Source organism: Passer domesticus, chromosome Z, assembly GCF_036417665.1.
Source record: "Passer domesticus isolate bPasDom1 chromosome Z, bPasDom1.hap1, whole genome shotgun sequence".
NCBI classification, from domain to species: Eukaryota; Metazoa; Chordata; class Aves; order Passeriformes; family Passeridae; genus Passer; species Passer domesticus.
In genome coordinates, this window is record NC_087512.1 from 63,684,676 (window position 1) to 63,706,459 (window position 21,784).

Genomic DNA, 21,784 nt, shown 5'->3' on the forward strand with positions numbered 1-21,784 from the left:
CCAGAGCAGCTCTTGCGCTCGCTCCCTGCAGGAGGATCCTTGTGATCAAGGAGTTCTCAGCAGACGGCCTGCACCCCGAGAGGAGTCTTGGTTTTTCCCTTGGGTGGCATTCAGTGTGCAAACCCGCACGGCGCTGCTAAGATGATCCAGCAAGTCTGTGCCGCGGTTTGCACCGTCTTTTCTCTTGCTTATTCTGGCTACTACCTGACCCAGCTGACTCGTAAGTAAAGGTTTATTATCCTGGGGCTGGCATCACCTGCCTTTTGCTTCGCTCTGCTCTTTATGCCGCAGCAGCCACCGAGTTTATTTGGGAAGAAACTTGCCCCTAAGATGCCACCACTTTGGTAAATCTCCTGCCGGCAGCATCAGCTAGAAAGGGGGCATGTGTACTGGCGGGCGGGTGCAGAGTATTTGCAGTGTCACCCGCAGTGGCTGCGTGCCCTCCCCGGGAGAGTGCGTGGCAGTGGAGTCAGCCATTTCCTCAGCTTGCTGCTTCAGGCAAGACAACCTGCAAATTGCAGACTCTAAGGAGAGATCCTCAGAAGTACTTCTACAAACTCGGTGGTTCTCTCCAGGAGTGAAGGAAAGCAGCTCTTGCCCAAAATTCTGCCCTGAGAGGCCTTGGCTCTGTGACTTGACCCTTTCATGGTGTGCCAAGACAGCAATTCCCTTGGCCATGCAGCACAAACTCCAATCCAGATAGGGTTTGCTGCTGAACCCAGGAGCTGCTCCTGGCCTGCTTCAGCAGAGAGCTGCCACAGCAGCGAAGGGGCCCTGTGTGGAAACATTCCTGGGGTATCGTCTTCAGCCAACCGATGGCAATTAGTGCATGCCATTAAAAAAATTAAATAAATACAGATATATATATATAAAAAATCCAGGAAAGAGAAGAGGAAAATGCTGCTTGAGCTGTTGGGCACAACAGAAGCTGAGGCTGTCCAAGAGCCACCAGCATTTCCAGGGCCGTGTTTCTGTTTCTGTCCTGCAAAAGAGGCCCGAATGTAGACAGAGCCTACTGGAGTGTCCCTGTTGTTCTCTTGCTTGCTGTGGGAAAGAGCTGTTGCTCCTGGAGGCGTGTTGGGAAAGGGGAAATGCTCTCTGTTGGGACTGACTTGTGCTGTGGCGTTCCCAGCACAGGCACTTTCCTAAGGGCCTCTGGTTGCTTTTCCCTTGCTCGCTGCAGGTCACTTCACGCGCAGATGGAGGCAAGCCTGTCCTTTGGTGAGTGGCAAAGGAACCTCTGACCTTGCTGGCGTGTAAGAATTGTGCAGCAAGCTGTGAGCTTGGCCTGTTGCAGTCCAGTGTGGAGTGCCAGCGTGGGAGGCTGGAAGAAAGGCCAAGTGCCTGGTGGCGTCAGCAGTAGCAAGGGCAGCAGCGGCTCTCTCCTAATTTTCCAGTGAAGAGCCTTTCAAGAGATGCCAGGCAAACGTGACAGCTCCAAGGTGTCTTGCTGCTTCTAGCTAGCCTGGAAGCTCAAGTGCACAGCAAGATGAAGTACCACCACCTGAGTCAGCCCTCTTCTCAGGGTTTTCATGACTGGGAGTGCCACTTGTATCAAAGGCCATGATTTCCCCTGATTCTGGGTCCTTTCCCAGCTCAGTAGAAAGCAGCTCCTAAAGGATTGGCTGTTGCCCATGTCTCTCACTTCTGTGTGTCTGCAGGGCTCAGCAGCAGGGTCAGCACCTCCTCTGGCTCCCTCTCTTGTTGAGGAAGAGGCTGAAGAGGAGCAAAGGAGCACCAAGCCTCCACCTGCAGTCCCTCCACAGCCTGAACTTGCAGAGCCAGTAAGTGGCAGCTGAGGTTGGCGCTGCCTTTGGTGCAGAGGCAAGCTTCAAGGTTTGGATGAGCCAGCCCTTGGTACTTGTGGCTGAGGATGCTGGCGGCTGTGTGCCTGCCACGACGTAGTGGCTGCTTCAGCCAAGCCAGGCAGCCCTGGCCAGTGGGTTCTGACCTTTGACATTTAAGCATCACTTGGCTGCCATGCTGAGGGGGCCCGAGAATGTCTCTTGGCATCAGCCAAGAGGCAGCATCCAATTATTCCCAGGGTAGGAGTGAGCCCCTTGTGCCCACTGTCAGCCCCCTGTGCTCCGTCTGCGTGCCAGCGGACGGAGCGGCCCAAAGACGCGGTTGGCAGCCTTGCAGGATATTGGGCAGTCTCTGGACCCTGGAAGGGACACGCCCCTCTCTGTGGACTAATTAGCCTGAGGCACAAGGTCGACCGTGCTTCAGTTGCGCAGGGGCAGAGCAGAGTTTGGAGAGGAGGATCCTAGGCAGCTCTGCATTGTAAAGGGCGGCTGGGTCCCGCAGGGCTGGAAGGCAGCTGCGAAGGGCCTAAAGTCTGAAATACAGAGGGGAAATCAGTGCGGAACAGATGAGAGAAGGGACATGATCTGGCCTTCTGATCAGACAGTTGCATGCCAGCTCCGGGCTGATTTCACTGCCCAAGAAAGCACAGCAGGAGGAAAGCAACAAGGCTCTGGGGCCGTGCTCTGCTGTCTTGGTGGATCTTTGCAGCCCCATCGATACCTTGTAGCCAGTGTCTTGCAGAAAAGCCGAAAAAAAGGAGCAAGGAAGTGGCCAGGAGCTGCTGCACGAAAGCAGCCTTTGGGGTTTTGCCGTTGCCTTGGAGAAAGGCCCCAGCTGAAGAGGCCTGGCGCTGGCTGCCAGCCTCTTCCGACGGCCTTGCTTTTGCCCTGCGCTCTGCGGGGCATCTGTGCCAGCCACCCTTCTGACGGGCAATCCTTTCTTGTCCCAGCTCAACACAGGTTCTGCGATTCAACGTGCCACTGGACCAGCACGGCCTGCAGCAGCCAGCTCTGCCCCCGCTGCCGGCACTTCGTGCCGCAGCGCAGCCCAGCAGCCCGAGACGAGAGAGGAGCAGGGCCTGAAGACACTGAGTACGTCTGGTGTATTTCTGGTGGGCCAGAGCAGCGTGTTGTCTGCGTGTCTCGGTGTGGGCTGCGCCAGACGTTCCCCCTGGGTCTCAGAGGCACTTAGGCCGCTCTGCAGAAGCTGTTGTTGCGCTCTGGGGCAGCGCGGGAGCGCTCAGGCTGTTCCTGCTGCCTCCGAGGGCAGCTGGGCCTGAGGGCTTGGCTCTGCCTGGGCTGCCTTCTGTGCCAAAGGCACAAGCAGAGATTGTTTGTGGTTGAGCAGAAGGGCTGGCACCTAGGCAGTGACTAGGCCCCAGGGAGCTCTCCGGCCCCAGCTCTTTCCTGGCTGTCGTTCTTCCTCCTCCTCCTCCTCCTCCGGCTCAGACACTTTGTGCTCCTAGGTGGCCCTGCCAGGGATGGTGGGTGTGACTGCAGAGGCTGCCAAGGCCTCTAGTTACCTCTCAGGGCCCAGTTCTTAAGGGCTCCTCATTTTGGCTTATCACATGAGATGCTGTGCTTGAAAGCAATCAAGTCCTTCTTGGAAAGGCCTCCGCCTGATGAAAGGTGGAGAAGATGGCCCTCCCACTTGCTGTTCTCAGCAGTTGGAAGCCAAGTGAGCACAAAGGGCCCAGAGCTGCCGCCAGTGGGGCTGCATTTGGCGTCGTCTGGGGAGCGGCGTCTCGGTGTGCAAGTGAGCGCCCTGCTCACTGCTTTTGTCTTTCAGGGAGCATCGTGAGTCTGGGCCAGCCAGTGAGCAAATACACGGCATTTGAAGAACTTGGGCGAGGGTAAGTGTGACGCCAGCTCATGTTCCAAAAGCGTGGGCCAGCTCTTTGGCTGGTGCAGTCTCAAGCGTCAAGTCAGGCAAGCTCCAAAGACAGAGGAAAGACTCTGGCTTTAGCTCCTGTCGCCTCCCAGGAGTGCTCAGTCAGAGCAATCCAAAGGCCTCCTCCAAGACAAGTTGATGCTGGCAATGTCCTGCTTGTAGCAATGAGGAGCAGGAAAAATGGAAAATGCCCTGCCCCTGCAGCTTTATGGCCAGAGGGAGCGCCTGGCCATCCAAGAAATGTCCGATTCTCCAAGACAGTGTTCTGACTATAAGTTTCCCCCCTTGTTTTACACACACACACACACACATGCATGCATGCACACCCACACAAGGAGAGAGTTCCCCGTTAGGTTGGGAAAAGACCTAAGTGGGCGTGTGCCTTGGCGATTTCCAGCAGCCCTTGCTCTTCACGCTGGACCTTAGCGCCCCCTTGGACACCCTGGCCTGCGTGGCAGAAGGCTCTGGGCTGATGTGCTGTTGGCTGAAGGGACGCCGCAGCCAGGCATCCAGGCCGTCTGGAGAGATCTCCTGCCTGGGCTTGCTTTCACTGCCAGGGATAAAGGGCTTTTTCTGCTGCTGTTTTCTTCCTAGGGGTTTTGGCGCTGTTTATAAGGCCCTTGACACCGGCACAGGACAACAGGTAAAGTGCCAACAGCCCCAGCAGATTTTGCACCTCTGGAGCGCTTTCCTCGCTGCTGTGAGCTCTGCCTGGAGGCTTGGGTGCCCGCTCCATGTCTGCAGCAGAGGCTGTTCCTCTGCAGTACAGTCTTGGCTCAGGGTGGAGAATGCATTTGGGCTGGGCTTTGGTGCTTCTGCTGAGCTCGGCTGTCTAGTAGCAAGGCCGTTTTGGCACAGCTGGCCGCGTCCTTGCACGGGCACTGGCTGCGCGCTCCTTGTGATCGCGCGCCGGGTGCGTCTTCTCAAGTGAATGGTGGGCAATGTCATTTCAGGTGGCCATCAAGATCATGTCACTCCAAGAGGAGATGTCCGAGGAGCTGGCTGTCAATGAAATCCTGGTCCTGAGGGACAACAGGAATCCCAATATTGTCACCTACTTGGACAGGTTGGCCTATGCTCATGTCAGTGTAGCTTGAGATATTGCAAGGCAGAAGAGGCAATGCCCTTTGGTCACTGGAAGAGAATGGAGCTCTTTAGGATTTCTCGACTCGTCTCCAGCGCATGGCAGGAGGTTGACCTGCTGTCCAACCATCTCTTCTGGCACATGTCGCTTGGAGAGCAGTTGCCAAAACCTGGGCCAGGCCCTCGGGTGAAGGGGCAGTGCGGCCCATTGCTCTGTCTCCATGCCACGCTTTTCTTCTTCCAGCTACCTGGTGGATGCGGAGCTCTGGCTGGCCATGGAGTTCATGGACGGCGGCACGTTGTTTGATGTGCTCAGGGCAGTGTACCTGGAGGAAGGACAGATAGGCGCTGTCTGTCGGGAGGTGAGGGATCCCGCTTGTGCTTCCCCAGGCCTGCCCTGCACGGTGCTTGTCAACTGCAGGGTAAAGGCAGCAGAGATTTCTTGCTCTCGGCTTTCTTTTGGTGCTGCTGTCACGACGCAGAGGAGAAGGAAGGGCGTCTGAGGTGAACTGCCTGCCGGTGTCCCCGCACTCCTTCGGCTCTGTTCTTGCACTCTTCCACACGCTCTGTCCTCTGGCGCTCGTGCTGGCTCCCTGGCTTCATTTCCCTTGTTTCCTCTTCTCAGCTTTGCCTCTGAAAGTCTGCCTGCAGCCTGTCCGTCTTTCCTACATTCCACGCCACTGTGAGCAAGCATGCAGGTGGCAGAATTTGAAGCTAAGGGCAAAGAGATGTCCTCAGCTTCCAAGGATAGCATTGCAGCCCAGATGGCATTGGATTCTGGAACACATCTCACGTGCTGCTTCCTCCGCTGCTGCCACTAGGCTTCCACAAAAATCTTTGCCATGCCGCCTCCCAGGCCGAGGTGATGCGCTTCGTACCGAAGGCGGGTGGAACTTGTGGAAGGCCAGATGCCTTCGCTTTGAAATGCGGAAAACACTTCTAAGAGCCTTGAAGCATCAAGCTGTTCTTCTCGACAGCACCACGATGCTGCGGCCTCGCTCACAACTCCCTGCGAAAGCTGTCAGTCTCATCGAATCCTTTCCTTTCCAGCGGGCTGGAATCAGAGCCTGGATGTTAAGTTTCCCTCTCTCCTTTTTCTCTCTCAGTGCCTGCAAGGACTGCATTTCCTTCACTGCCGCCAAGTCATCCACAGAGACATCAAGAGCGGCAACGTTCTCCTGGGCATGGACGGAGCTGTCAAATTGGGTGGGTGTTTTGGTTCAGGTGCAGCATTGCCGGCACGCAGCGCATGTGAGGCTGCATTTTGGCGACTGCCACTGGCCCAGAAGCGCTGCTTGGCCAGCGTGTGAATGGTGAGGGTGTTTCTTCAAGTGGCCAATGCCTTATTTCCCTGGCTCCAGCCACGTGGAAGGAGAGCTCAGCTGTGTTTTCAGCTGCATTCAGCATGGCCTTGTCAGGCTTGGAGTGGGCAATCCTTTTGCCTGGCTTGCCAGTGGTAGCTGGCCTTGACAGGCCTTGTTTTTGTCCTCAGCTGACTTTGGCCTCTGCGCTCAGCTCAGCCCTGAGCGCAGCAAGCGCAGCTCCAGCGTCGGCACTCCCAGCTGGATGGCACCGGAGGTGGTGCGAGGAGAAGCCTACGGCCCCAAAGTGGACATCTGGTCCCTGGGGATCATGGGGCTGGAAATGGTGGAAGGGGAAGCTCCTTACCAGAGGGAAGCCCGTCTCAGGGTAAGGTGCAGCTTAGAAAGGGGAGAGAGAGCTGCTGTGGCGAGGAAAGGAGCAGCTCGAGTGTCCTCTTCCATCCGTGTGCTGTAGGTTTTTGAACTGATAGAAAGGAACGGGCCCCCAAAACTGCAGAACCCCAGGCAGCACTCGGCTCTCCTGCGCGACTTCCTCCGCTGCTGCCTGCAAGCAGACCAGGACAGGCGCTGGAGTGCCCAGGAGCTCCTGCAGGTAAGGAAAAGCAAAGGGGCAAAAAGCCCTGTCAGCTGAGGACACCTGCAGGAAGGGATGCAGAGGAGCGTGGGCCACGGCAGCGAGACAGGTTACAGGACAGGAAGGCGCAGGGGGACCTGCTGCCCTCGGTCCTCTTGGTGTGTCTTTCTGGTAGCCCAGGAATGCTGCTGGAGCCCGTCAGGGTCTTGGAAAGTAAGGGTTCATTTCTTTCTTGTTTCTCCTCTGGGCAGCACCCGTTTGTGACCTCAGGCGAGCCTGCCTCCAGCCTGGCTGCTCTGATCACCTCAGCCAAGCAAGCGCAGGATTGACTGGAGAGGAGACGCCCGCGCCTGAGGAGACCCTTGTGCCCCGCCAGCTCAGAGGGGGGAAAAGGGGATGTATCGCGTTTAGGCAGAGATTCCGCCATCCCCTGAGTCTTAAGAGGAGCTCTGCTGTAGATAGGAAATTTAGTGGTTGTGTAATTTTGTCAGTTTAGGTCTGTTCAATTTAAATCTCTCTTGGTTTTATTTTCATTTTCTCCAAAGATTAAATTCTAGAAATGTAGGCAGCGTAGGGGGTGACTTTTAAGGATCATAGAACCTAGATAGCTTAGATAATAGAGAATTGTTTAGCATAGAATAGAGAATTGTTAATTTAAGGAAGCTCTGGGGTATCTTTGAAATAGAAATGAATGAACTGTGATAATAATAATAGTAATAATAATAATAATAATAATAATAATAATAATAATAATAATAATAATAATAATAACAATAACAATAATAATAATAATAGTAGTTAAGCTGTGCGAGGAAAAGCTGTGATGCTGGAGAAGTGCGACCTGCAGGTGCTAGGAGCTTTTGGCCTGAACAGGCCACCTGCAGGACAGGATGATGAAGAGGTAGAAGTAGTGAGGGAATACTTTATTTCAGCTGGAGTGACAATAAAACTCTGAACTATCTGGAGTGTTGTAAGACTCCCTTCCTTGCTATGCAGGGCTGTCTCTTTCAGAGGTCAAAAAAACCTGATGAGGTAAGCAGCTTTGCTGTCCATAAGTGCTGAATATCCATGGGAATTTTTGTGGCTTCCAGGGAATGTACGCCAGGTGATGAGGTCATATTCAGGACAAAATTAAGGGGCCAATGTGCAGTCCTTCCTAGGCCTCATGTCCTGAAGATGTCCCAGTGATCAGCAGGAATCACCATTTTATTCCCACCCTCCTCGCTGGTTGTCACTAGTGGGATGTAGTGACATTCTCATAGTGGCATCCTGCCTTTCCTCCTGCTTCTCATTTTCACACCCCCCTTTTCACACCAGCCCTGCCCTGTTGGAACCTAGAACATCCATCTGGGTGCCCTTGGTGGCTCAGAGATCCTTGCAGAGGCCCAGAGACCCTGGCAGGAGGCCAAAGACACTTGGGATTTTGATTTTAACCCATGAAGCAAATTACCAACCTTGTATGAAGAATTACAAGTCACAAAATTTTAAGTAGCATAACAGTAGTTATCACTGGGTGGAAAAGTCAAATTTTGAAGATTTTTTAATATTGGGGTCTCGGAGGCAAGATGGAGGGATTTGGATGTTTTGCTGTCTTTCCTCCTTCTTTCTAGCCTCCATCTTCTGGGTGATGTTAGCATTTTTGGACTGGTTTAGAGTAGAAGTACACAGTCTAATATAGATAATATTTTCCAATACCTATAGATGATAGATATTGGAAAATAACTGTAAATAAAGTACACATAGTTTTTAGTATAAAGAGATAGCATCGCCTCAGGGCAGGGCACTGTGCCTCAGACAGACCTGCTAGACAGAACTCTGAGAGAAAATATTTTAGATAATAGATAATAAACAACTTTGTGAACACGAGCCAAAGAATCCTGACTCTTTCTTCAGCTGGTGGGCTGGGAAAAAAGGACTCCTGGGTCATCCCAAAAACAGAAAACCCGAGACCACCCCAGGGACCAAATGCGCCCCCTCATTTCCCATGGATGTCTGGAGCCAGCAGGGCCTCCTGCAGAGCACTATTTGCCCTATGCTGCCTCCTTGGCCTTTTCCCATGTCTGGACCAGGCTGCTGTTGCCAGGTGTTGGACATGCATCCAGCATGTCACACCTATCAGTGATCAGGTTGATGGAGGAGCGCCTGCTACCCACAGCTCACTGCCCCAACACTTTTCCCGCCCATCTGTGGCTGCATTTCGACTCCATCTGCTGGGATACTACAATGACTGGATGCTCCTGTGGTTCCCACAGGCCCAATTTCCATGCCTCCCTGCTCTTCCTAGCCCTAAGGCTGCCTCAGCTTTCTAACAGAATTTTTCTTAGTCTAATGGCTTCTTGTGCTTTACTTAATGTAAGCAGGAGTACACAATTTGATTGTCTTTATACTAGAATTAATAGAAATAAGTTGGAAGTGCTCCTAGATTTTGCCATTTAAAACTTGAAGCAGCTGCAAAAAGTAGAGAACCTTTCTGTGCAGCTTTTAAGTTAATTTGCATGTCTCCTTCCTCTTCACTCAATTTTAGCATATCTGTTGATTTTCCTCAGCTGTCATCTTTTAAGCTTCATCACTTGTCTATAGATATGTAAAACAAATCCTGTAAACCCAATGCAAATTCACTGTACTTTGTATTTTTCCTCTTCTGGAAAGGCTGAGGTTCATGTGACCTTCTTCTGTGACTAGACAGAAGACAGACATACTTCCCATCCTAGCTCTGGCTAAGAGCAGAACAAATGTAATTTATTAACTGCTAGTAAGATCTGCTAGCAAAGGTCACAATTAGAGCTAAGCATGATGCTTCTCTCCCTCTCTTGAATACACATATTTGTACCTAGGCCTGGTGATTTCCAGGAGCACCTGGAAGCATCTGCCAAGGAGAAAAGTCTCACTATTGCTGGCTATAACTTTGATTTTTTTGTAAGATTTTGATCTATATCTACAGTGATCTACAGGAACCAGATCTTTGACACAAAGTGCTTTCAAGCAACATTTCTAAGCATAGTGGGCAATGAAGTCCAGATACTAATGAGCTGTGGTTGTTTTAACTCTGTGTAACATATGGTACAATATCACAAAATATGTTATTTTTTAGTATTTCAGACATTTAAAACTTAGGCTTATTCTTGTGAACACTGTTATTTCTTCCCTTCAGAAAGCTGCATGTCCAAGTACTAATTTCTTTCTCAGTTTGTTGAAAGTTTACTTGTCAGACAATACTTTTTTCTTGACCCAGAGATGGGGCAATGGAGAGGCATTTTAAAAACTTTTATTCTATTTTTAGTCTCATGAGAAGGGTGAGACAATGCAGATGTTATAGCTCATGCTATCACAATCAGAAGCTGACTATTTCTTAACTACACTACACTATAAGCTTTTCTTGGCCTGTTCAGTAATTGCTATACTATGCTGTAGATGCTTAAAGCCAATCATCGAAAACTACTCCTCCTGGGTCCCAATACAATGCATCTTTCATAGTTCTATTCCTCTATAGTATCTAGTCTTATATGCAAGGCCAACTTTTGAAACTTTTTTCTAGCTCCATTTCTGTCTCAATAATATTTTTCCTATTCCATGGCATTTCTAAGTCAACGTTTCTTGTCTCAAGGTTTGCATACGGATGCATACTGCGTAGGCCTTCTGTCAGGCCCCGAGAACGCTCTACACATCCATTTCCCCCATTTACAAATATACAAGTTTTTTTTACTTTAGTCAGCTACTGAAATAAAATGGAACACATATTATGAAATTTCAAGTTCTGAAGGGTAGTGTTTGTTGTGGTGGGAAGAGGGGGAAGAAGGGAAATTATTTAAAAATAAATTAAATTTTAAAATGGAGCCCTCATCTAATATTCCAGTATTTGGATATGAAATTAACTCTTGTAATTTCTTTGATCACAGCCAAAAGGAAAAAAAAAGAAAAGATTCTTTCATGTTATGAGCTACACAGAGGAGTCCTGGAACTTTTCAGTGAATTTGCCAAGGCTTGCTACTTCCTTGAAGTCCCTTGTCTTCCTGAGAATGTTATACCTTTGGGAGTATAAATCTAGCAGCTGGAAAAATTCTCTTTCTTCTTTGTTTTCCCTCTAGGAATTCTGTGGAGGATGTACACGTTAATCTTTGAGAATGTACCTCTTTGGTTTTGGATTGAACAGGCCCAACCTCAGATCATAAGATGCCTATTGTTAATATCTTGATATTAGGGAATAGGGTTTGCTTTGTATCATTCTGACCTAAAATGGAAGCCTTGAACTGAAAAAGAATGTGAAAGTCTTAGTGCAAAGTCAGTGACTTGAAAGTTAGTGACTCCAAGTGGGTTAGCAACTCCACATACCCACTTTGCAGACACTCAGGCTCAGAAGTTATTTTTATTACCTGGTCACATTTTGTCTAGTTGTAAGAAATTATCTTATTGTTAAATTTTTAAGGCATATATATGAAGTAAACCTACCACAGATCCACACTGAATTTTCATTTGGGTGGTGTGTTTTACCTGTGACTCTACTGTTCAGTGCTGACTGGAAAAAACACACCTTTTCCTCTTACCTGTCAGTGTAATAAAGCCTTCATCCTTTGTGTCCCAATACATAGAGAATTGAACCTTAGCTGAAACTTAGCAGATTGAAAAGTACACTGTTGGGAACCTCCCATGTGTGGAGACACGAGGCTTGACTTAATTTTCAGAATGCTGGTTTATTATCTTATGATATATATTATATTAAAATACTACATAAAAATAATACTCTTTTTACAGAGAGAAAAGAATGATCAGAAGGCTACAAAGAACAAGAACAGAATAGAATGCATAACAAAATATTGTGACTGCTCACAGCCTCGACTCAAGTGGCTGTGATTGGTCATCAAGTGAAAACAATCCATATGGACCAAGGGAAGATGCACCTGTTGCATTCCACAGCAGCAGATAGTTATTGTTTACATTTCTTTCCTGAGGTCCTCAGCTCCTCAGGAGGGAAAAATCCTGGCAAAAGGATTTTTCATAAAATATCATGGCTACGGTACACAAATGACTGCTCTATTCAAATCTGAATTCCATTTTATATGGCTCCGTATTTCCTTTTTTTTCCTACTAATTTCTCTTACAAATGTCTTAATTTGCTGTTAAAAAACATAAGCATATACAATTTAGTTTTGTGTTTATGTATGATGAATGATAAAGGCAGACCAAAGGAAAGTACCAAAAATTTGAATAAAAGAAAATAGTTTCACTCCCTTTTTTGCCCTAGTTACTCCCAAATTTGGCTTGATACGTTCTTAAGTACACCCCATTCTGCTTCCTTTTGATTGGCATATAAATACATGACAGGAAAAGTGGCTTCCCAGCCTTTTAGGAATGAAAATTTTTCCCATAAAGATTTTGGGATTTTCACCTTCCCTTCCCTTCCCTTCCCTTCCCTTCCCTTCCCTTCCCTTCCCTTCCCTTCCCTTCCCTTCCCTTCCCTTCCCTTCCCTTCCCTTCCCTTCCCTTCCCTTCCCTTCCCTTCCCTTCCCTTCCCTTCCCTTCCCTTCCCTTCCCTTCCCTTCCCTTCCCTTCCCTTCCCTTCCCTTCCCTTCCCTTCCCTTCCCTTTAATAAAGTTATGCATGACTTAATAGAGAACAAATTAGAAGAATACATTTCAGTGTTGGAAGCCAGCTCGATGGGGTGAAATTTGGGAGCTCCTTCTGCTGATTCTTGAGAGCAAGCAGAACTCCTGTGTATCCATACCATTTTATTTCAGAGCATTTTCTTCAATTTTTTTAAACTGATATTTAGGTATAGGTCAGGTTCCTTAGGCAGTGGGCTACAAGGAAGAATTTCCTTCTGCCACAGGAGTCAGTGCTCCTGCTGGGTCACCTTCTCCCTCTCCTTTCCCTGCAGTGTGGTGGAACCTCTGGAACCCCTGTGCCAAGGAACAGCCCAACTGCCCAACGGCCACAAACTGCCCAACTGCCCAACGGCTGCCGTGCTGTGCCTGTGGCCCCTCTGCTTCTACAGCACGGGCTGTGCTTGCTTTCACATCTCTTGGGTGTTGACATAGCTCCTGTCTTCAATAGAAAGGTCTCAGCATGGACCGTAGGAAGGTACTTGTAGTCTTTTAAATGAAGAGGAGAGCTTTCCTCTACACATCGAATGTTTAACAAATTGTAAGCACTGCATGATTTTAAGATGGAAGTCTTGTAATTGCTCAAATGGGAAGGGTTTTTCATCTGTTCTTTCACCTAGAATAAAACTGACGGAGGGAAGGAAGAGGAGTATTTAGTGCAAAATAGTTCTCCAACCGTTGAGTCACCTTCCACTGTAGCTGTAGCAGAGTACAGTAACCATCAATCCACTCTCACTGTCTCTGGGAGTCTGCCACCAAACCAAGAAGGGATACAAAGCATCACAAGTGAAACACATAGCATGGCAGAGGCAAAGAATACTGCAGGACAGATGCAAGATCTCCAGTCTCACCGAAATATTTCTTCAAAAGGTTTTGATGCCAGTGTCAGCTCCAGTAGTGGTAATCAATCAGAGCCAGAGCATGCTGAAAATGGTAAAGGAAAGGGTAAAAAGAGCTGTCTTCAACCTAAGCAACTCTCATTTTACCATTGCGCATGTGTCTTCATTCTGTTATAGTTTTGCTGCTGGGAAGTGAATTTTTGTAGGAAATAGTAGCCTACTGTCTACTTCAAATGTGTGGAAATCGTGCAATCATCTAGTGAAAAAATACAACCACCAGGAAGTTTCTTGGTCTTTTGTTAGGAATTGTGATGGTTTCAATGAGGAAAAAAGTATGTAAGAGTGATATTTTATACTGGACCTAAAAAGAAAGGCCCAGAATAATCTGTAATACATTGTGTAAGGAATATTTATTGTAGCAAGATGAAAGCATTTTGAGTGCCCTGCTTACAAGTAGAAGATACTATTTCTTGCATAAAACTTGATTCTCTGTAAGCTATTTCATTTGTGGGAGAAAGTACCAGTTATGGCATGTTTGGGCAACCATTGACCCTTGTGAAGTTAATGTTCTGAAAAATGGAAGTCAAACTGATATCAAACATTGACCTTCTTAGCTGGGTTTCACATTCATGCAATTTTGAGATTCATCCAGATGAGACCATCAGAGAGAAGAGGATAATAAACACAGCCAACACTTGTGCACATGATGTCAGTGTACTGCTGCCTGCATTTTAACTGTTGGCAAGGCTGGATCCAAAAGATTGTTTGTGAAAGTGACAGGCTGTTTTGCAGTTCATCAAAAATACAGGTGCTTTCACTGTTCTGTAGTACCTGAAACATTTTTAACACTGAGGAAGAAAATGCTTGTCTGACTATACTCCTTGTTTTTTCATTGCAACAGATTTCAGTTAACAATTAACTGAATTTCCTCAAAACACCCTTAAGGTGTGTTACTATAATTCATCTGGAAATGTTCTAAAAGAACGCAATAAAATGTATTTCATTCAACAAAGGTGAGAGTTTGGATGAGATTAATAGGCAGCCCTCAATAAAGATATCTCTATTGCTTTGTTAATCACAGATGTACATACTTTAAGAAAAAATGCAGAGAAATTCAGGCTTTTTTTAAATTGTTGTTATTTCCATTTCCTTCTACTTTTTGGGGTCTTTTTCCTCCTTTATAGTGTTTAGAGGCCAAAAAAACCTTCAAAAAGCTCAGGGAAGAGACAGGTCCTCCAAAAAGCAGAAAACAAGCCTCAAAACATCAGTGAACATCAAAAAGAAGAATAAAAGTAGTAAGTACAGCAGCTCAGTGTGAAATAAAATGTGTGAAAGTACAATGTTATTTGTTTGAAATAAATATTAAAAAAGGTGAATAGGAGCTAGGATGTAATAACCAGTCTTGCAAAGTCTTTTAAAGACTACATAGCTCCATAAGTAAAAACATGTGGATAATTTTGGCACCTACATGAACACATTACAGTGCCTCTTTGCCTTATTTTCTGATGCAGGCAATTTATTTATGGCTGTGATTCTAAAGCAATAAGTGCACTGCTGTCGTGATCCAGTTGGAGAGTAGAGTGGACTATGGCTATACGAACCTTGAGCAGCTGGATCGTATTCAAGAATCTCCTTCCAGGAAGTGTGTCCCTACCCTACCTCCTTATGTTCACGCACACACACAATCAGTTAAATACCTGCCAGTTTTTGTGATGGATTGTGGAGCCACAGTCTCCTACTTTTATCAACCTTCTAGGTCTGTAGGACTTTAGTTCCCATAAATCCACAGAACAGATCTGAGTCTACGTGCACAACAACAAACTGGCCGGTGTTTCCAGTGCAAGGTTTCCCTTTCCCAGCATGCCAGAATTAGAGGGGCCCCATTACAGACCTGTTTTGCGGTCCTGCACCTGGGCACCCGTGGTGCAGAGAGCTGTGTGCCAAGCTGCTACACCAGGATGGATTATGTCATGTTAGAGTGAGACAGCTCCTGGTAAGCTTTGGGTTGGGTGGGAAAGTTGCTTTGTTTTGTAACAATCTACCTTCCCACAGGAAAATGTGGGCAAAGTGGAGAGAGAGAGTCTGATCTAAAAGAACATGATAATCATTTGCCCAAAGGTTGCAAATGGAGTTTTCAAGTGTGTAAGTATCTTCTTTGAGACATGCTTCTTGTGGTCTTGCAATATACTATAAGAAGACTTTTGGAATTTTCTGGTTTGAGGAGTTTTTGCCTCTAAAATCACTCCATCCCCAGTTTGCTTAGTTTTGTCATATATCCTGATAGTTTACCTTTCTTGCTGTTTACTCCTTGTTCTCTGCTTCTTGTTCAGCCTCTAAGATTATTATTTTTTAAATCTTCCCCTTCCATTTTGCCATAATGAACCAGGACTTATTTAGTATTTCTCATAAGAAGTTTCAGTGCATTTGTGGCAGTCAAGATAGGATAATAAACAGCAGTTGTTGTTTCTCAGCCGTGCTGCCTGCTACCTCAAAGTACATCACGAAGATTTGAGTACCTTCCCCTTCATCGGAGCCTCAGAAGGCTTCAGTGCACTGCTGCAATGTAATAATTAACAGAAATTGTTTAACTTGCAGCTGACTTGCAAAATTTGAGTAGCACCGAGCGCATAACAGTTCTCCAAGCAAAAATGCAGGAAATCCGGAAACGCTACCGGTTGCTGAAAGCTGAGTTGGCTGCCATTGACCGGAAAAAGCGTTTAAAGAAAAAAAAAGAGCTGGAAAGTAAGTGCTGGGAACTAAAAGCTACTTTTAGAGAGATAACTTGCATGTCACGTTATTAAGGTTCTAACAAGAGTTGGGTAATCTTTAGGGAGATTACTGCTGTTAGAAGTGTGTTTATGCTTACTGTTTTGCTGAAAATACTGAATACAGTTATTTTATGACTTTTAGAAGGTCCAGATCAGATACCCAATGACGATGCAAGGGGAGAAATATTAACAAGGCAGTAAATCTAGATTTCTAGGGAGGTTGTTCAGAGATCTGCCCTGAGGTGGGATAGTAATGAGTGGCGTGGAACATAGGAGGACACAAGCAAGTGTTGGACTTCACCAATAGTTTTTGCAATTCAAAAAAAAGCAATTCACCTGTGAACAACTACATCACTTTAACAACCTGTTAAAGTGATGAAATATGTCAAAGAAAAATGCTGTAGTAGCCCCAGAGAGGCACAAACTTATGCAATGTGTTCTATCCTGGCTATTGTTTACTGGACACTGCTCACCAGTAGACATCATTCCCAGGGGTGGAGAAAGGAAGCAGACCAACAGGCACTATGGCCACTCAAACTGCTGCTGAACCAGAGGAACAACCCCTGCCAGTAGCAGTCAACCCTATACAGAAAAGAAATCAAATTGTAAATCAAAAAAGTAATCAGTTGACTGCGTGAAGGATGAAGAGGAAGCAGAGCCCTCAAAACAGGAGGAAAAGGTAGGGCCAGAGATAATCACCTGATCCTAATCCTCAGGTGAGCTGTGAGATATACAAATAGATTTCAACCACTAGTGAGGAGAGCCGCTGGTGACCTGGCTGCTCTAAGTCTTGATTGTTGTGGCCTGTGATATGAAACTGGATGGCAGTGAAGCCAAGCAGCTGGGATCTCTGTCCTGGAATATGGGCATTGACAAGACGATTGGGAAGAGCACAGAAACTCTCAGCCCCTGGAGGCTGTGTCAAGTGTGAGGGAAAGGTATTTTCTCAAGGATGATCTTGCCTGGTCTCTCAGAGGACCTTTTGCTGTGGGACTGCTGAGGGCTGAAGAACAACAAGTACGGATGGCTACCACAACAGTGCAGTGTTGGCAGTATCACACCAACCAGGACTTCATGACCCCCTTCCAGGGGATGATTTGAGAGCTGGAGAGCCAGGGAGTGGTCAGCAAGATTTGCTGACCCCTTAGTAGTCCTATATGGCCAATGTGTAAGTCCAGTGGAGAGTGGAGACTAAAGACTGTTGCCCTGGGGGTGGAAACGCAGCCCCACTATTTGCCATGGGCTGATCCAGGCTGCACTAGAAAAGGGTGAGGCTCCAGAAGACTTGAAGTACATCAACGATATTGTATGGGGCAACACAGCAAAGGAAGTTCTTTGAGAAAGGGGAGAAGAAAATCCAGATCCTCCTAAAGGCCGTTTTTGCCATAAGGCAAAGCAAACTCAAGGGATCTGTCCAGGAAATTAAACTTTTAGAAGTAAAATGGCAAGAAGGATGTAATCAGATTCCAATGAATGTGGTAAACAAATAGCTATGTCCCACCAACCAGGAGAAAGCAAGCACAGGTTTTCCTAGCCACTGCAGGTTTCTGGAGGATGCATGTTACAGATTACGGTCAGATTGTAAGCCCTATCAATATTATGTGACATGGAATAAGAATAATTTAAAGTGGGGTCCTGAACAATAACAGGCTTTTGAATGATCTAAACAGGAAATTCTTCATGCAGTAACCTTTGTGCCAGTCAGGACAGGAGCACATGTGGGAAATTTGCTCTACACTGCAGAGAGGGAGAATGGTCTTTCCTGGAGTCTCTGGCAAGACGTGCCCAGGGAGACTTCAGGATGACCAGTGAAATTTCAGACTCAGAGATACAAGAGATCTAAGGCGTGTTATACCCTACCTGACAAAGAGATTCTTATGAAGGGTTTTGAGCTGCTTTGGAAGTGATTGGCACCAAAGCACAGCTCCTCCTGGCACCCTGACTGCCAGTGCTGGGCTGGGTGTTCAGAGGGAAAGTCCCTGTCACACATCAGGGCACTGACAACACGTGGAGTAAGTGAGTTGTGATGATCACCCAGCAAGCTCAAATAGGAAATGCCAATCACCCAGGGATCTTAGAACTCAAGGAAGCCAAACATTTTGGATTATCATCAGAGGAGGATGATGAAAAGGCGATGTGTTGAGGAGGCCACACCATATAACCAGCTACCAGAAACAGGAAAATGCCTTCATCATGCCCTCATCATTGGAAAATACTGTCATTGGTTCCTGCTATATCTTGGGGATAAAACAAAAATAGGAAGCTGCTACATGGACTACTACATGGCAAATTGCAGAAGCTACTGCAGGACAAGGTGGATCAAGTCAATTTGCAGACCTGAAAGCCATCCCAATGGCTTTAGATATCACTAAACAAGAGAAATGGTCAGTGTCCTCCCTCTACACTGACCACTGAACAGTAGCAAATGCTCTGTAGGGGTGGCTGGAACAATGGAAAAACAAATTAGTAGAACAGAGGTTAACCTGTTTGGGCTGCTGAAGATTGACAAGACATCACTGCTTGGAGAGAAAAGCTGGCTGTAAAAGCACATCATGTAGATTCACAAGCACCTGTGAGTTGGGCTACTGAAGAACATCACAACAATGGACACATGGATTGGGTTGCCAAGATTAAAGCGTCTCAGGTGGATCTGAACTGGCAACATAAAGGTGAATTATTTCTGGCTTACTGCGCCCATGGTGCTTCAGGTCATCAGAGAAGAGATGCAACAATACAGACGGGCTTGTGACTGAGGGGTGGACTTAACCACGGGCACTACTTCCCAGATTATCCTTAGCTGTGAAACATGCACTGCAATCAAGCAGGCCAAGTAAAGCCTCTGTGGTATGGGGAACAATGCTCAAAATACAAATATGGATAGGCCTGGCTAGTTAGACTGCACTCCCACAAACCTGTGAAGGCAAGCAGTATGTGCTGACAGGGGTGGAATCCACCACAGGATGGCTGGAGATGCACCTGTGCCCAAACACCATCCTGGGTCTTGAAAAGCAAGGCCTGTGGTGATATGGAACACCAGAAAGAGCTGAGTAAGACAATGGGATTAATTTCAAAAGTAGTCTCATAGACCCCTGGGCTAGAGAGCACAGTATTGAGTAGATATCATGTTCCTTACCATGCATCAGCCTCTGGCATGGTCAAAAACTGCACACAGTTTGGGAGAGCCTCAGAGGGGCACTGAACTGAGGTGTAACATTCCTAAATCGCAGTAATATACCAGTGCTTACTGGTATATTGGATGGAAAATGGAAAAACTTTTTAACTGCTTATTTATAAATCCTTATAATCTGTGTTTTCCTCTTCCTGTGCAGGGGCTGCTGCCACATCAAGTTCTTCACCAAATGGAATGCCAGGGGAATGCAGGTGACAGCAGGATTGCCAAACCACTTTGCACTTAATGGCTGCTGAAGGCCACAATTTTAAACAGTACTGAAAACAAAATATGAGGATCCATTAAAAGAATCACACAAAACCAAATACTGACTAATGTTTACAGGTTTGAATTATATTTAAAAAGGTTACTCTGGAATCCATTAATTGGAATAAAACTACAGTACTTTGCCATATTTAAATATATGTTTAAATTTTTATTAAATACATTATATAAAAAAAGAAAACTATTAACCAATTGTATTAAGTACTGATATATGAAGATCATATTCCATCTGCTTGAAGTATTTGTTCATAATGGATTAAACAGGTATATTTTTGTGTTTTCTTGTAACTGTTTTCCTGTGAAAACAACAAATACTTCATTTGTAATGCTTATTTTGAGCTTCTAGAAGGCTTCAAGAGAATGTGAGCTTATAGAAGTTTTTAGAAAAAAGCCATGAAATATATTAGGCTTTGCAGAAAATTGAGTTATGCAATATATTGTACAAATATAAGCAAGGACCTCTGAAATAAAATGGCATTGTTTTTGAATCCCTGATTTTGTTTCTAACAGTTTAATTAATCAGCCATAGTGTCTTCATGAAAATTACATCAAGCTGCAGAATCTGTTGATAAATTATTAATTCAAATCCATTTTCTCTTTTAGCAGAAAGCAAAAGTGTGGCCCAGCATTAATGCACCAGTCAAAACAAAGCTGAATTTTGATTCCTGTTCATTATGGTAGCTCAAAAATGTCAAAGCAAGCTCCTGAAAATATTTGCTGGCTCCTTTTATCAACTGCCTCAAGGTCAGATTCATAGGAATTGAAACTGGAATAAATATTCTAGTGTTCTCTGCTTACATTGTGTCTGACTCTAGTTCAATTGACCAAAATATTGTAACACCTGCAAAATAACGTTACTGATACGACTGCTAAATTACAATGATAAGTTTTGGAAGCAGTGACTGTGTTAAAAATTACCAGTGACCTGGGACTGACAAGAGTCATTGTAATAATTTCAGTGAGGATATAATACCCAAACCAGAATGAGCAAGTATACTAAAATAGTAGGCAGAAGGGAACTTTCTCCATACTAAGACAGATAGCCAGGTAGTAGAACTAAAGATCACTGCAACCAGTGCTATCTTAAAGAAAAACAGAAAGCAACACAAACATAATTCTGAATAGAATCACCACTGTGCATGTCATAACCCCAAAGTTATTTAACATGACAATTATCTTGCCCTAAACTTAAAGCCTCACTCAGTTTTCTATCTTTTTAAATTCTAAGGCTATTATTTTAAATTACCTACATGTGGTGGCACCCTGAATAGTATTCTGGAGAAGATCAGCATCCACAAGAAGACAGTGTAGTATAATTAAGCACTTGGATTTCTAGGGGAGGAAGAAGAAAAACCACCACTACTTACTGACTGGAGAGGCTTATTAGCTGCACTTCCAAACAACAGGCTACAGGAATAATGAATGCAAAGCAAACCAGAAAACCAGACCCACCTGGAACACATTGTGTTCTCAGCTCCCAGTGAAAAAATGTTTCATCTTACAAAGGACTAACAGTGCACAAACCATCTTTAGAGGGATCTCTGCAGACATGAGTCAGGTGTTAAAATACCTTCTGGAAAGTCTAAGCACTCCTTCTGGAGTGAATAGAACAAAACACAGCCAATCAAGCAAAAACTGAGGCAGTATCAAGTTTCTTCTGGTGATGGGAAGCACATCCTGTCCACGTGAGCCCATGCTGCACCCACCTTGTCCACAGTGACAGCAGGCACCTGATTCCTCTCCAAAGACACTTACATATAGAAGCCAGATGAGAGGTGTACTACAGAAGCATAAGCTGCGCTGGGTGCACAGCGTCATAACAAAACAGCAATTACTTACAGAAATTATCCTAGAAGAGCAGCTCGCAATATCTGTCACACTTTTGTTTCACAGAGCAGTTGGAGACGCAAAACTGCTGTTTACTCTAAAATGAGTGTTCCAAACTTTGCAAGCAGCCACAGACACCTCCCAATTTGAGTATACATAGCATCAAGTGGTGAAAGCAGAGTCACCACTGACACCAGTGAGAAGTTTTAACACCATCCTTAGGGATTTTTAGTCCTAGAACATCAAACAGGTCAGGTCTGTCTGTTCTCATTTGCCAAATGCCATTGCACGGTCTCTGCTGTAAGGAAGGATATCCACCAACAAAATATCTGCCACAAGAGTTGCCGCTCAAGGCCAGCAGAACCAAAGGTTGCTGAGCATCAAACAGATGCACCCAGTCTGAAGGGCTTTCAGAACTCTACAGAACTCTGCCACATGGTTTCCAGTGACACAGACTTTGAACAAAACATCCAGCACAGTATCTGCATGTATGCCAAAGCACAGCAATGTCCTGGCTCATGACTTGTGCATTATATAGACTTGGGCCAGAAACAAATGCAACAGATGTAGAAAAAATGAAGACTGATGGCAACCAAAACACAACCATCATTTTTCTACTCCATC

At 46.0% G+C, this 21,784-nt stretch overlaps 2 protein-coding genes and 1 long non-coding RNA gene across 8 annotated transcripts; all 3 read left to right on the forward strand.

The window, feature by feature from the left end:
- LOC135289865 (uncharacterized) lies at window positions 1-1,767 on the forward strand. The gene is made up of 3 exons (XR_010352597.1): window positions 1-220; window positions 1,184-1,221; window positions 1,662-1,767. It is a non-coding gene; the product is annotated as an uncharacterized LOC135289865 (long non-coding RNA).
- A 232-nt stretch (window positions 1,768-1,999) lies between these two features.
- Window positions 2,000-7,004, forward strand: LOC135291250 (serine/threonine-protein kinase PAK 1-like). Its single transcript, XM_064405285.1, has 10 exons — window positions 2,000-2,126; window positions 2,766-2,897; window positions 3,595-3,658; window positions 4,291-4,339; window positions 4,650-4,762; window positions 5,024-5,141; window positions 5,886-5,985; window positions 6,272-6,468; window positions 6,556-6,693; window positions 6,927-7,004. The coding sequence occupies exons 1-10, from the start codon at window positions 2,000-2,002 to the stop codon at window positions 7,002-7,004; spliced, it is 1,116 nt and encodes a 371-aa protein (XP_064261355.1).
- A 5,588-nt stretch (window positions 7,005-12,592) lies between these two features.
- On the forward strand, window positions 12,593-20,130 carry LOC135289982 (AT-rich interactive domain-containing protein 4B-like). Of its 6 annotated transcripts, none has more exons than XR_010352730.1 (8): window positions 12,593-12,750; window positions 12,893-13,205; window positions 14,296-14,406; window positions 14,623-14,753; window positions 14,868-15,104; window positions 15,707-15,853; window positions 19,209-19,260; window positions 19,940-20,130. XR_010352730.1 is itself a non-coding variant. In XM_064403877.1 (7 exons), exons 1-7 carry the CDS (start codon window positions 12,736-12,738, stop codon window positions 19,986-19,988), a joined length of 792 nt encoding a protein of 263 aa, XP_064259947.1. In that variant the 5' UTR covers window positions 12,593-12,735; the 3' UTR covers window positions 19,989-20,130. The 6 variants fall into 6 exon arrangements, 3 of the variants coding, with proteins under 3 accessions (XP_064259947.1, XP_064259948.1, XP_064259949.1); XR_010352728.1 differs by lacking the exon at window positions 14,868-15,104 and adding an exon at window positions 15,164-15,253; XR_010352729.1 differs by having other exon boundaries at window positions 14,623-15,104.
- Window positions 20,131-21,784: the final 1,654 nt, after the last annotated feature.